General features: G+C 38.3%; 1 protein-coding gene across 1 annotated transcript in view; it reads right to left on the bottom strand.

Annotated features, from left to right (window-relative positions):
* The window catches only part of LOC108092364, a 73,764-nt gene that overhangs the window by 36,107 nt on the left and 22,549 nt on the right, over window positions 1–15,108 (bottom strand). The window contains 1 exon segment of the mRNA XM_017191901.2: window positions 414–547. Within this exon segment, the coding sequence (XP_017047390.2) occupies window positions 414–547 (134 nt within the window).

Genomic DNA, 15,108 nt, shown 5'->3' with positions numbered 1-15,108 from the left:
ATCGATGCCAGATACATTTGTATCTACAACTTCACACGCTCGAGGAACCCGCTCTCTGCGGCGAAACAAGACTCTTAGCGAGCAGCTGGCTGGTGGTCGATGAAAAGCCGGTTCGCGGCTTAAAACTCTGACCATTCTACTTAGCAGCTTGGAAGTTTGCCTCGAGAAATCGCAGTTTACTTTGCGGTGAGAGCGGGTTTCGTTTATCTCTTAGGTTGCCATTCAAACATGTTGCCGCAACTTTAACTGCTTGGCTGCACTGCTTGGGATAAAAAAAGTCTAGCATCTGCTATCGAAAGTTCCGAAATATAAAGCATGCTTTTAGGGTTGCACGTTTACTTTTCAATACTTCTTCGTGTTTAACTGATGTAGAATTCGAAAAGATATAGGAAAAATAGTTTTAATATACTTACTTAGTTGAGTGCTTGCCAATATCTTTGGAGATCCGCTGCCAGAAACAGTGTTAGAACTTCGGGAAGAACCATTGCAAATCAAACTCAAATCGCTGTGCGAACTCTTGTGGCTGTCCTTGCTGTACGAGCGATCACTGTAAAGGAAAACAATACATAACTTAACAATTAATTTCTCAAAATTATAGCAGAGTTGCGTATTGGAAAAACATAAAATTAATTCAGGGAAATTATGGCCACAGGAAATGCAAACTTTTTGGCCAGTCATCGATGTCTTCTTATTTTCGCCATTATTTTCCGACGCTTTTCCAACCATCTTAAAACTTTTCGAGGCTCTCGATGGCACTTAAAAATTCACTAAGCTGTGAAATTATTGCGAAAATTCTTCAAGCGCCGCTGAGCAATCACAAAACTGAAGCCAACAAAGCAGGTGAAAATTGGAAAATCAATTGGAAGACGCGTCAAATTTATGCACTACCTCTTTCCGTTAAGTGGGTGAAATTTCCTTTTCGTCGCCGCTGTAAACTATTTATTGCGCTTGCATTTTTTACGAACGACTTCCGCCGACAGCTCGCTAATTGAAAACTTTACGCAGAAAACAAAAAGAAAATGGAAAATTTCAGCAGGAAGCCACGCCACGAAAAAAACGAGAGTGGCCAAAAGGAATTAGCAATGCCAACTGCGTTTCCGTTGGGCAGCAACATAACTATAATTTTTTTGCTCATTCAGCAGTTGCACAAAAAAGTTGTTTTTGTCGCTTGCAGCTTAATTAAATTTTTCACAATTATTTATTGCCTCTCTTTCCGCCAAATGCTGTACAACTTGAAAAAGCATTTAATTGAATTCAAATTCATGTCGCAATTTAAATCAATTACAATTAGTAATAGTTATTGACTGGTTAAGTTTCTTAGGATTTTGAAATATGTTTACGTTTCAATGGTAAGTAAGTAGTAAATACAAAAACCTTTTTAACTCAAAAACAAATATAACTTAAGCACACAATTAGAAAAAACGCTAAAGAGTCGAGTGCAAGTAAACTTTCCCACCTCCTAAATAAACATTGCTTCAAAATATTCAATTTTTTGCCCGCCACTCGACAGGCAAAATAAAAGCGAACACAAATCAATTTCTCTGCGAAATCTATGCCAAGTCACTCGGAGTTTTTGCAGCGAACATTGTTTACCGGCCAGCCCAGCCACCGTTTGGCAATACGTTATTTTCACTGCCAAGGTTTTTCTGTGTCACCCGTGTTGGCCATTTAAGGCGCCGCCTTGGCCGTGGCAGAAGACCCAGAGCCAAGCCCCAAAGAAAAGCGAACATTTCCGCTGGCGAAGGCTTAGGTAAGAAACGAGTTTATCAGTGCAGGTAACAAGTGCGAGTAATAAATGCAGTTTTCAACCATTATTAATGCCAAAAGAAAGGGGGCGGAAAGTCAGCGACTAACCGGCAAAGAGATTTAATTATGCAAAACGTAAAACGAAGCCATCGACACGCTGCAAAACTCACTGAGGCGTTCAACATTGGCGGAAATCGAGTGAGAGAATCGATTGAACAGAAAGCGAGAGAGTTTGCCCGCCTCATAAACAAATTGTATCTTTTAAATAGCTCACCGAACCGATGGGGATGTGCCTTCGCCTTAATCCCGTGACGTAGTTATAAATATTTATTATATCATCCCCATTGCAACCGCAGATAAAGTGCAGAAACGAGGAGCTGTTGCATTTGCGATGGTTCGTAATTAAAATGCATTATTAATGAAATGCAAATGTCGAGACATTAATGAAAGTGAGAAGGGAGACGGCGGGCCAGCGATTTAAGCACTTGCGGAAGCTCGTATACACTTATGTAAATATATAAAACGACAGTTTGTTTACAAAATGAGAAAACCTTTTCTAATTAAATTCTAATAAATTATTTGAATGCCCTTCTGAGCACACAATAGGTTCACTGGTTTGCACTTTGAAGTAAACTTGTACAAGTAACAATTCCAGAAATGCAGATACACCCCTCTAAAAATAGGAAACCTAAAGTGCAGACAGTTCCAGAATATTTCCCTTCCCTCTGGGGGAATGGCAAACACATAACCCCACCCTAGATTTTCACCTGTCGTGCGATTTTCCGAGCCGCACCCTCCACTGTGCATCTCATTTGTCAACGCTTCGGGTTGTGTAATTGCGCTTACCCTTTCGCCGATGCTGCCACAACTCTGGACCTTCGGACGGAACGATGATATTCCACGGGGTCCCCAACCCCGCCAGCCATCATGGTCATAAGGGCCAGCATATCCTATCCTTTAATGGGAAGTTCTATTCTGTTAGGACGTGTATGTTACGTGTGTATCTAGTATTTTTATATATATTTTTAGCGTTTAAATCGTTATACTGAAATATAAGAGGCAATGTTATCAGATATTTTGTCTGACTGTGCAAGCGAGGCTTCCTGTTCTATTTATTGACATTTTATCAGCAAATAAATTTGTTTAGTTAGGATACATTTCTTGTATTTGAATTTTTCACTGAAATCCCATCTTAGTTGCACAATTTGCATCCACTCGAGAGTCAGGTGTTTATTGCTGAAATCCCACAGCAACCAAGTCCCCTTCACCCTGCGACACTTGTAAATGTTCACTTTTACAAGCTGACAATTAATTCCCCTTTTTTTCCGGTGCGACGAGATGCCACCGGCTGCATTTTAATTGTCCCAGCAACAAGGACCAAGTCAGCATTAAAAGCCATGACAAAATCCATAAAAATTCTGACAACTGAGCTCCTAGTTCCCCATCGCTTTGCCTGTTTTTTTGATGGCACTTGGCCAGCAAACAATTGATCTTTGCCCTTTGGCATGTCCAAAATGCTGTTCAAATGCAAAAAGGAATTGACGGGGGCAATTAGGCGGCTTCCTCTCTTCGGCAAAAAAAACAACTCAACTTCGAATTGCAGTTTCCTCAATAATTCGTCGTTATTGCTGTGGCAGCCATCCATTTGCAACTCTCTGTCCAGTCGCATATATTACGCAACTGTTTGCCATCTCCCTCGATTCCAGTCGGAGCAGAAACAATTCGGACTCTTAATGAGCTCCCATTAAACTTAATTGCAGTTGGAGTTCTGTTTGCTGTCTGCTTTGTTTGCGAATGGCGATTGCAGTGGGAGGAGAGCTGACTGAGGGCTGGCATTATGATTGCTCGTCGGCAAACTGAAATCCAGGCGTTTGAGGGATGCATTCCCCCCGACAACGGATTCCTCTTGGACTCCCCTTGCATTTGCCATTTAATTGAGATTTGCATACCCAGCACTCCAGTCCAGCATCACTGGGGTATAATCGAAACAAGAAATATCATATATAGTGACTTAAAACCCAAGAAAATGCATACTATCAACCAATGAGATCCTACTTCATCGCCTTTCGGAGTGCTTTTGATGTTTACCCGCTCATGGAAACTTTACATATTTATTTTTCCAAGACTTTCACTTGTTCGTAGCCAATTTGATTTAATGGCCAAGGAGAGCGACTGCCACTGATTGCACTTCGTGGCTGCCCTCTTAACCTCAAAAGAATCTTCTGCGAATGTGGAATAATTAAATTGTTCACTTCCTTTCGGAGAACGGCACAATGAGTCCATTATGCGAGTTCTTGCAAATGGATATACACGGTTTTAGCTTGCGAAAATTCCCATTAATCAATTCTTTTGTTCTGGCAAACTAGGTGACCCTTTGTTTCAAATTATGCTGAGATCTAATTGATCTACCCACGCCTAAAAACATCAAACAATGAAATGAAATTTTGCGGAACGCGCAGGAAAGACTTTGCAGATGAAAGGTATTTTTGAACTCATTAAAATTTACCTCCCCTCCGATTCCATTTAAGGGGGGGGTAAGGTTTTAAAGGCCAAAAAAAGGGCCATGTTTGATTTTTTTTTGCGGCGAAATGAGTAAGTTTATTTTATTGAGCTTAATTACATGTTATTGTTTAACTTTTGAAGAGTATTAGAAAAAAAAAATTATTAAAAAATATTAAGAAATAAGCCTGTGGCGGTTAATCTTCCGAAGCGCCTTAAGAAAAAGTTGTTTTGCGGTGAACATCATAGGGCGGTAACGGATCATCTTAAAAATAAAATGAGATATGCGTTGTAAAGATAATGAATTTCTCGAGGTAATCAGGAAGAGTTTTTTTTAAATTTATTTTTTGTCTATTTTTGGGAGCACTTGAAAGTGAAAAGTGCGATTTTAGCTTTAAAAACCGCTGTTAATTTATTTTTTAAAAATAGAAATAAATTAAAAATTAAAAAAAACTCTTCCTGATTACCTGCGTATTTATGTTGAGAATTTGTGTTAAAAATTTGAAAAGGATCGGTTCAGTAGATTTTGAGTTCTGATGTTCACCGACTTTCAAAATAGCGTCTTCGGCAAAATCGATTCAAAGTATTTTTACACGTGAAAATACGTCCAAATACGGTTGTTTAAAACGCTGTAACTCTGTTAGTTTGACTTTAATTGACTCAAAATTTTTACACAATGTTCTCGACACATTGGTCATTCAGAAAAAAAAAAAAAAAAAAAATGTAAAAAAAAAAATTTTTAAAACCTTACCCCCCCCTTAACGCAAAGTAAATTCACTTTAGTGACAACATAACCAGACTGACAACTCCACGAGAGCGGCACAATGAGAGCTCCAATCTAGCCAAGCAAACCAGACGACGAGAATCGGGGAAACAAGCCGCTTTTGTTTAACGCATGAGTTATTAATGAACATTAGCAGCATTTGATGTCGACGGAGACCGCAGACAAGCCATAGCCATCGTCGTGAAATGGTAACAATAACGACACTCAACTGGAGTGCAGTGCTCCAGAGTGGTCGCAATGAAGCCGGAGACACTCTAACCGAGAACCGAGGAACTCTAATGGATGCTAGCCGAAGCTGGAGTGGGTTTAAATCGGTTCAAGTGCCTTCGAGTGGACGGGGCTCACTTCAATTTAATTTAGCCAGATCCCAAGCTAATTTCATACACCTCCAGCTGGCATTAAGCGGAATATTTTGTTGTGGAATTCCCAGTTTTTGTTTGTATTCATTTGTTGGTTTTACACAACAGTACTCTAACTACATAAGAAAAGACTGTCTTGTTTTTCCTGTATTTTGTGTGTAATTTTTGTGGTTTACCTAATCTGTTTGATCAGTTTGTTGGGCTGTCTCAAAAGCCTTACCTTATCGTAAATACTCCTTCTTGGAAGAGGTCTTACAACCGCTCCCGCCTGTTACCCAAGTCGAACGACTCCAACCCGTAATTGGGCATATAGACTGACTGACAACCTGCTCACTGGCTGTGCCACACTTTTCCTATACTGCAACACTCGGTGTCATATATGGGCAGTGGGATATTGTTTGCAACAGCATCGGGGTTAGGAAACCATTGCAAATGGCTGGATGTTGGATGGGAAGACAGCACGGCATGTTCACTGATTCAATGATTGAGATACGTACTTCACAGAAAGCCGACTGAGCGCAGAAATGTGCAAATTGAAGAGACTGTGCGATAAGAAATGTAAATGCTGCTCTTCCCAGTAGTCGTTTCGTCTGGAGTCTTTATTAGTTGGGCGGGATCGGAGCAGATCTATCGCTGCCTTCGTGCCGCTTTTCATTAGAGACTTTGTTCTAATTTCTCTTACAGCTATTTGACACTTGAATGTGGATCAATGGAACGCAAAGATCTCTCAAAATTACACAAAGGTTGTGTAACAAACCAAGTTTTTTTCTTAGTTGTATAATCGGCATATGGGTTTCTCAAACAAAAATTAAAAATTAATATGTAAAAACAATAACTTTTCTGTATTTTTCCCCAAGGTCTTGTTTTCCCCTAAAATTCCAAATGAAAATGTACGCTAATAAAGCAAAAGAGCAACAAGACATTAAAATTAATAATTGCTGAAATTGCGGTCAACTTAGAAATTGCTTTATTAATAGCATTCCAGCAAAATATTTGTTTTTTTCCCGCCATCTATTCGTTGTAAGAATTATTGTTTGTTTTTCACAGAGAACGCACACATTTTTCGTCTGAGTGCAAACAAAAACAAGAGCCAAGTTCGACCAATGTTGAGTACTTTCTGGGGGAATTTAGCACATTAGCGCATTCGACTGGAACCCCGAAACGGAAATCCAAGAATCGCTAAATGTGTCCATTAAAAACATGCATAAATGTATTAATCGGCACACAAAAAGTTTGCTAAAATTTAGCTCTTCCCAAGGAGAAGGAGAAGTGGCCCAACTAGGGGTACAAAGCAAAAACCTAATTGATTCTGGGCCTCGGCAACCGGCGCCGATTTGCCTGAGTGCTCCCCAATATTTTCCAACCATGTACAATGGACGAAGCTGAGCGTAAACATTTCAACAGCTTTTGGTTCGAGTGTTTTTGCGGCGGTAAAAAGAATAGCTGAACGAAAGATAGTCGAGCTCTGATTAAAGTTTGGTTGAAGCCCCTTTTAAGATGTGGACTTAACCACACAAATAAAATTCCATATTTTATAAGCTTAGTCTTTAAACCAAAGCAAAAAGTAAGTCCCCAGAATATTAAAAAAAATCCTAAAAACCCATATCTTGTTCAATAGTGCTCTGATCACCTTGCGGATGTTGCCACATAGACTCTCAAACACCGGGCAACATAATTTGTGTTGCCTCGTATTTCGGAAAGGCCGAAAAGCGAAACAAGTGTTTTCCACGGCGTTGCGCTTCGTTTGGAAAAGCGGCGGAAAAGTGGTGGAGCTGTGGTGGAAGACGCAGCAACATTTTGCCGACAGTCCTACTTTTAAATATAGAATTTGAACTAATTTCGCTTGTTTTGTTTTTTGTTGCATTAGTTGGGATGGCTTCTGTACTGCCGGCGATGTTTGCTGCTCTTTCGGCCACCGAAACTCTGCCTTTTTCCCATGGCGTTTTTTTTGCCGGGTGAGTCGAGCGAGAAAATCGGGCAAAAATAGAGTTTGGGCCACGCTGGGTTGAGTTTTGTTGAGTTAGTGCCGCGGATAGATGGGCCGCCCGATGTCGTTTATAAATAAGTCATGTGATTCATGAGTTGGAATTATTTGCCTGTATATTGTAATACCAGGCAATAGGCATTGTGCCCTGCTTGTGGGCCAAGCACTGTCTATTTCTCGTTTTATTTTAATAAGTCGGAACATTTTCGCTGTGGGACCCGAGGAGTTGATGGGCGTCTAAGTGGCTGGCTAAATATCGCTTTGAAGTCCATAGGCCTCATATTTGGACATAAAGATATCATGGCGAGACGCGTGGGCGTCTAAGTGAAATTAGGCGCACTTTAAGCTAATGGATTTATCAATCACATATTTTCTTTTGAATTTCTAATGGTATCGTTTCTAGCCAAATATTATAATTAATAATTATGGTTTAATAATTATGGTATATATACCTACTCTATTTAAAAGCCTAATTATGTAATTTATAATACCTTGAATTTACAATATTGAAGTAGTTAAGACATTTACGCGTATTTTAAGATTAGGTATACTATCGAACAAGTTATGTAACCCATTGATAACTTACTTAATGCAACCATGAATGACTATCGAAATTCCCACGCACACACCAACAGCAACTGAAGTTTCCCTTTCCATAGAACACACACAGCGCAACGAAAATTTCCTTAAGCTTTAATACTTTTACAATGCTGACAAAAACCGAAAAAAAAGACGCTGAAATGCAACCAAATCACTTAAGCTCATTAGTTAATATCCAATTTATAAAGAAGCGAAAAAAGACAAATACAAAACTTAAATCGCCTTCGGGCAGCGAGAAACAATTAATCAAAAACCATCAAGAAAAACTTTAAAAGACAACGCCGAGAAAATGCCGGGAAATTTCACCAACTTGTAAAACATTTTCTCCTAAGCATAGATAAGACGAGGAAAGCAAGGCGACAAATTAAAATCGTCGGGCGATTGCCTCACGAGATCGAAAGGGGAAATGGGGAAAATTCCTGTTGACATTACGAAACGTGTGAGAAAAATCGCATGCCAGAGATCTTGAGAGCTTTAATAGCAGTCAAAATGTTGCAAAAGCCAAAATTAAAATCTTTCAACAGACACAAATCAATAACCAAACAAGCTGTCGAAATAAGAGGTGAAGTGGTGTTAAGGGGGTCAAAAAGAGCGACACATGTCAGGGGTTAATTCTTGTGACTTTTCTTTCTTTTTACCTACACGCAAAACAATAAATAAAATGTCTCTTACAAAAAGGCTTGTATTTTAACAAGCTATTTTTATGTTGCTAAATGTATACAAATGTAAGGGTTATGATATTTTTTATGCATAAAAAAAATATATTTATATATTTGTTTAGTTTCTTTGTAAACGTCTGCTGACTAAACTTGTATTGCGTAAATGCTCACGTGTCATGGGAGTATTTTCAAGTATTTCCAGCTTGTTGATGTGCCTTGACAAATTCATGATTTGTCGTCGATTCCTGTGCGTCGTTCCCTCCCTGTACGCCCCTCTGGCCCTCCCCTTTTTCCGACCCCCACCGCCCCTGGGTTTTCCGCCTGTCTGATCCCCACTTTATTCGGCTGCACACACGCAATAATTTCCCATACGGAAGGCAATTTGTTTGCCACGCTCACATAAATTTATGCTTTTGGAGGTATTTCTTGCACTAACTTCTCCCTTCTGGTCGGCTGTTATTTTTTTTGTGGAACCTCAATTTGGGCTATATAGTATCAAATGATGATGCCGATGATGAGCAACGAATACCGCGGAGGAGCATTACTCAGCTGTTCATTCGCTGGCACTTAAAACGCCATCAAATGCCATTGGACACGTGGGACTTTCATCATCCCGTTTTTAGAGAGAGTATTTTTCCTGCGCGCCGAAGGCAAGCCCTCCGCAAAAATTGAGGTCATTTGCTGCTAATTACATATTAATGTTCCCCGGCTGGCCCACAAAAGGGGCCAAGTAAACCAGGCAAAATGTCACCTACATTTCAATTAATTTGCGGAAGCTAAATAGTACAGAAAACTTTTCAATTTATTGAAGAGAAGAGTTTAAACATTTTTTAAGTACACTGTGTAAGAGTGTCTGTGTTATCAGTCTTTAATTTCATAAAGGCCACACTGTTATCAGAAGTTCTTGGCCAGTTTAATCTTGGTAAGCTCCGCTGCTAAAACTTAAATAAATATAATCCACCTAACTAACCTTCATCTTCAGCTGCGTAATATTTCGTTTGAATTCCTTATAATTTATGCTGACTGGCAACCTTGAGTGAAAACTCCCTTCGCGCCGCCCAGCTGCTAATAAACAATTTTCTTCGGCTACTGGAAAACTTTTGCAGCCGCAAAACCAACTTCATTACAATTTCAAATTGCTGCTTCTACACTTAACGGGGAAGCCAAAACTTGTAAATTCCCCACCACTCGCACTCGTAATTACTCTGGCAAAGCGAAAACCAACAGGGAAAATAGGAGCTGGCAATTGGCATGAATTGTTAATGCAAATGCGAAAATGCAAAATGTTCGTCTGGCAATATCCAAAGAGCGTAAATAAAAATTCTAAAGGCGTTGCCCGCCGCCCAAGGGGAAATCCGATAGAATGGAAGTCCGAACGAAACGCTTAATTGACGTCAAAATGCAACAAAAGCTGCGATTTGCATGCAGCAATTTCATTAATTTTGATTGACCATTTGATTCGGTTTCGCTTGATTGCATTGAGGAAAACCTTTTGCTGGGAATTTCGGTATTGGGAGTGTTCTGGTTTCAATCTCCACGGGCTAACAACTTTATATTTGGCCAAAACTGCCCCAAGGCACCAAACTTGTTTAGTTCATTTAAAACAGACCCCCGGGCGACCTCGGTCAGATTCATCGGAATGGAAACCTTTTCTAAATAACAAAAAAACAATTCGAAACAAAAACCTTACCCGTTGCCTTACACACTTTTTCAATGAAACTCGTTAAAGTGCTTAAATGTAAATGTGTCTGAAAGATTTATTGTGTTTCATTAGAATTCGGAGCCTAAGACATTTCTATAATTTTTGGGGTCAATCCAATCGGCTTTGCCATTTGTTAAGGCTGGCAAAAAAAAAAAGAGCTAAAACGATTTCTTTGACACATTTTACAAATTACAAGTCCAATTTAAGCTTGAATAATGTCATATGTTTGAATTTCGATTAAAATAAATTATGTCTGCAACAGAAATTGCTTAGTTCTTTGTTGGTTTATAATCAATTATAAAAGCATACCTAAGACTTTTAAGGGATTTTCATTTTAAATCTTTAACAATCTGTATTAGATATTCCTTTATTATTTCAATACCCTGAAATCACCCAACCAAAATATTAAACTTGTCATCCTAATAGTGATTTATGGCTTTCGTGCTTGTTCCTGCACATTTTTGCCACATTTCACACCCAGAAAGTGTCACTCATAAAAAGGTCAAAGGGGGAGTTTGGGGTCGTGGGGTCGTGGGGTTCGAAGCTCGGCAGCTCAACCGAGCAATAAATTTCCCAGCAAGTCCATAATCGGGTGCCCACTCTCCGGTTTTTGGAATTTTATTATATTGTCCGAAACACTCGTAAATACGAGCCGATCATTGATTAGCGCATAAATATTCACACGACGCCTAATTGGCAGAACCCCGATCCGATTGCTGAGCTCAGTTTCTGGCCAAGTTCAGGGTCAGTAAATACGGTTTTATAAAACCAGACTGGAGGCAACTCATTTACATTTATCTAAATGGTTTTCTCAACTTTCCCGTTCGGGGGAGCGAGAAACTCTTTTGTTGGTATTTCGCTTGTGCAAATTGCAATGGCAAACAAGAGCTTTAACCACATTTTCGGCAATTTTTGCAAAGGGATAAGTTTGTACGTAAATTGTAAATTTGCTCAACTTGTTTCTCGTTAAGTTTCGACACTTTGAAACCCTTTGTGTTTTATATAATTTCGGCAGAGCCACAAAACAATTGGGAACCAAATTAGGTTTGGCATTCTCAACTCTTAACAGCATTTGTTGACGATCAAATATTTAACATTTAGCACGGTTTGTGTGGCTTGTTTTTTTCCTTGCAAAGGGCTTATAGGATAGTAAAATATATAAAAAAGAATTTAAACTAAATAGTTTTAGAAAACAGATTACCCACACGCAGTTTAAAGTAATTTATGCAAATGTCTACCAGAACATTATATCCAAACAGATGTTTCATCTCATGCTGCGCAAATAATTTGCATTTTAGATTTGAATTTTTCGGTTGAAAGCATATAGAAAACGAAAATAAAATTCATGCTCTGTTTAATTAAGTTTTTAACGATTTTTTCTGTGGCCATTTTTGTGTTATATTCCTGTTCTGTGTAGATTAAAATTGTGTTTGGTACTTTTCTTTTGATTCGATGGCGAAACTTCCGTTTTCGAACCGAAGAATGAGCAATTACAGGCAATAAAATTGTTCTTGGAATCAATTTAACGAGTTGATCAATAAAAATACAGGTTTTCAAAAGCGCACAAACTTTGTGAAATCGATTCCATTTTAAACTGGATGTGAATATTCAAATTCATACATTTATCAGCTGCCAAGTCCATCCAAAAGTGGTATCTTTATTTGCTGACCAGAGGCACCTAATTTAATATTTATAAACATTTATTTTTTTAATCGCATTAAGAATTTATGAATGGCCCAGCTAAGTAAACGGATAAATTGTTTATTAAAAAGGTAAACAAAAATGGAAAGAGCCCACAGAAAAGTCTGCCGTTTCATCTTTTCCACCTTTTTGTTGGCCAAACAAGTTTAACCTTTTTTGTACACACATTTTATCTGGTTACGGTAGCCGGCAAAATCTTACATAATATGAAACAAACTTTAAACTAGCCTAAAGAAGGAGTGACAAAAAGAGCAAACTGGTTGCATTTTTAATTAAAACTGCTCGCGCTTTTATTTTTGTGGGCGTTAAATGGGCGAACTCCGCTCGTTGACAGCCCTCATGACACTTGTCACAATATTTGCCACCAGGCTTAAGACTGCCTCACTGCTGAAATGTACGTCTGTCCGACTGTCTGATTTTATGTTGGCTGCGAATTAAAGTTGAGCCCGCGGGAGCCACCGACTGCCGCCAGATGGAAGATGGAAACAGCTTTATTAGCATTTTCCGCGGCACTTGCAATCAACGGGCAAACGAACGCCGAACCGCGCGATTCCAATTGAGTGTGATGGGCAACTTTTATTAAGGGGTTACATGGGTTTCACGGTTTCAAAAAATCGATTTTTTTTTTTTTGTCTTATTAAATTCTATAACATTTCTAGAATATTGTCCTAAATTTTCAAGTTGATCCGAGTAATAGTCCTTGAGATACAGCCTTGAGAAGGTGGACGCTTGAGACCACTTATATTGTCTCTTAAAACTTTAAACGCGTTTTTCTCAAAACTATGTTTTCAAAGTCGGTTGTCAAAATTTCTCGCAAACTACTCAACCGATCTTAATGAAATTTTACACAAGTATTCGAGATATCATTTACAAGGTATTGAACGAAGGATTTTTTTTTTTTTCAATTACAACTATTTAAAAAAAAACAAGAAAGGAAGCTAGCTTCGGCAAGCCGAAGCTTATATACCCTTGCAGTCATCAAATATGTCGAACAAAACGCATAAAGGCTAGACAACATCGAAGCTAAGACGATTTTTCTATTCATTTCCCATTTTTTTGACTATAGATCATATGGGAGCTATACGATATAGTTGTCCGATTTTGATCAAATTTAACTCGTAATTCAAGAGTCATAAGAACACTCTATATTCCAAAAATCATACTTTTCTGATGAAAAACAACGATGTTATCAATTTATTTCCATTAATTCTATATATAATTTTCGATCTCTCCTATGGCAGCTATATGATAGAGTTATCCGATTTTGATCAAATTTAATCCGAAATTCAATAACAGTTAGAAAACGCCATCTTGAAGAATTCAAGTCGATCTGATGAAAAACAACAGAGTGAGAATTTTTTATTTCATTCTCTTGTATTGGAGCTATCCGATATAGTCGGCCGATCCGGCTCGTTCCGACTTATATACTGCGTGCAACAACTACACAACTTTTGGGAAAGTTTCAGCTCGATAGCTTTAAAACTGAGAGACTAGTTTGCGCGGAAACGGACAGACGGACAGACGGACAGACGGACAGACGGACAGACGTACATACATATTTCGATTCTGCTCGTGATGCTGATCAAGAATATATATACTTTATGGGGTCTGAGGTGTCTCCTTCACTGCGTTGCAAACTTCTGACTGAAATTATAATACCCTTTTGCTCTGCAAGGGTATAAAAAATGTCGAGAAATTTTCATCGAAATTTGCATTTTTTTGTAAAAACGTCTGCCAAAAATCCAATTTTCATTTTTTTTTTCCTCCTTCCTCCGTCCAATACCTAGTTTATTGTCTATACTGAAACACGTTTTTTTTATTTTTATTTTGGATGATCCTGAAAGAAGTTCTGCTGACAACGCGGAGGCACCTTTTTTCCGAGGGACTGCCGGAAATGGCGTCGTAATGGCCGACATTTTGATATTTTTTTTTGAAAATTTCACAAAATCTTTATTAAATATGTATCTTTTAAATAATAAAAAGTTTCATTGAAATATTTCATTTTTTATATGCAAAAAAAATGTTTGAAAAAAGGCCGTTTTTTACCCGAGGAAACCCATGTAACCCCTTAATAACACCATGACATTTATGGCTATTTTATCGGAGAGGAGAAACAATCGTGGACGTCATTAGAGTTAAACTACCATATCATTGCGAAAGGTCAAAGTCGTAAACACAGTATAGACAGTTGTATCTGATGGATGTTAATGAATGCACGGCGAGAAAATCAGTTTGAGATGGCAGGTTATTGGGATTACGTGTATATCGATACTTATTTGTGGGTAAAATTTTAACTTGAGCCATTATCAAAATATTAATAATATAGCAAAAATCGTTTTGATGCTTCTCAGTTACCAGTTTTAATGCAGTTGCTTTCCTCGGAGTTCAAAACCCGACCAAATTTTTCGCTTTGTGTACTTTATTACACGTTTTGTTTTATAAATCCCCAACATAAAATCTTTAACTGCCTTTAGAAAACATAGAAAAAGACAAAGTTTCACATGCACGTGTTAATGAATCCGCTTACCAAGCAAAAATTATTTTAATGCTAAGGCCCTTTGGACCTCGCTAATGTTCGATTTCCAATTTATCCCCCTCCCCAATTTCCATCACTCCGCACCACAGATTTTTGATGCCAGCCAGAGGAAATGCTTCATCTATCTTTAGATCTAAAACCAATATTTGCATTATACGTGGCCGAATTTAAGTTCTCTGATATCCGGACACCGTAATTTTTTCGTGTGCCTCCCTAATTGCTGGTATTTTGTTGACCTTGTCCAAATTTATGATATTTTTTTGGGCTGGCTTTTGGCTTTGCTTGTTTATCTACAAGTTACACGCTGTTCTCCATGAATGATAACATGTGTTCGCTTTGCTGCTCTTGAGTAAGTTTTCCTTTTATTTGCTTTATTTTTGTCAGCATTTTTTCTTGCATCGAATGTTGTTTACCTGCACTTAAGTTTAAATTAATCTCTTGAAGTTCAGGTCATGTTTTTTGCTTTTATGAATATGCTATTCTCTAGTCGGTGATGCAATCAGTTTTGAAAACAACCTTACTCATTCCGAATAATAAA

The sequence above is a fragment of the Drosophila ficusphila genome, unplaced genomic scaffold (assembly GCF_018152265.1).
Source record: "Drosophila ficusphila isolate 14025-0441.05 unplaced genomic scaffold, ASM1815226v1 contig_412, whole genome shotgun sequence".
NCBI classification, from domain to species: domain Eukaryota; kingdom Metazoa; phylum Arthropoda; class Insecta; order Diptera; family Drosophilidae; genus Drosophila; species Drosophila ficusphila.
Note: the sequence above shows the minus strand (reverse complement) of the source record. Positions and strands in the feature narration are given on the sequence as shown.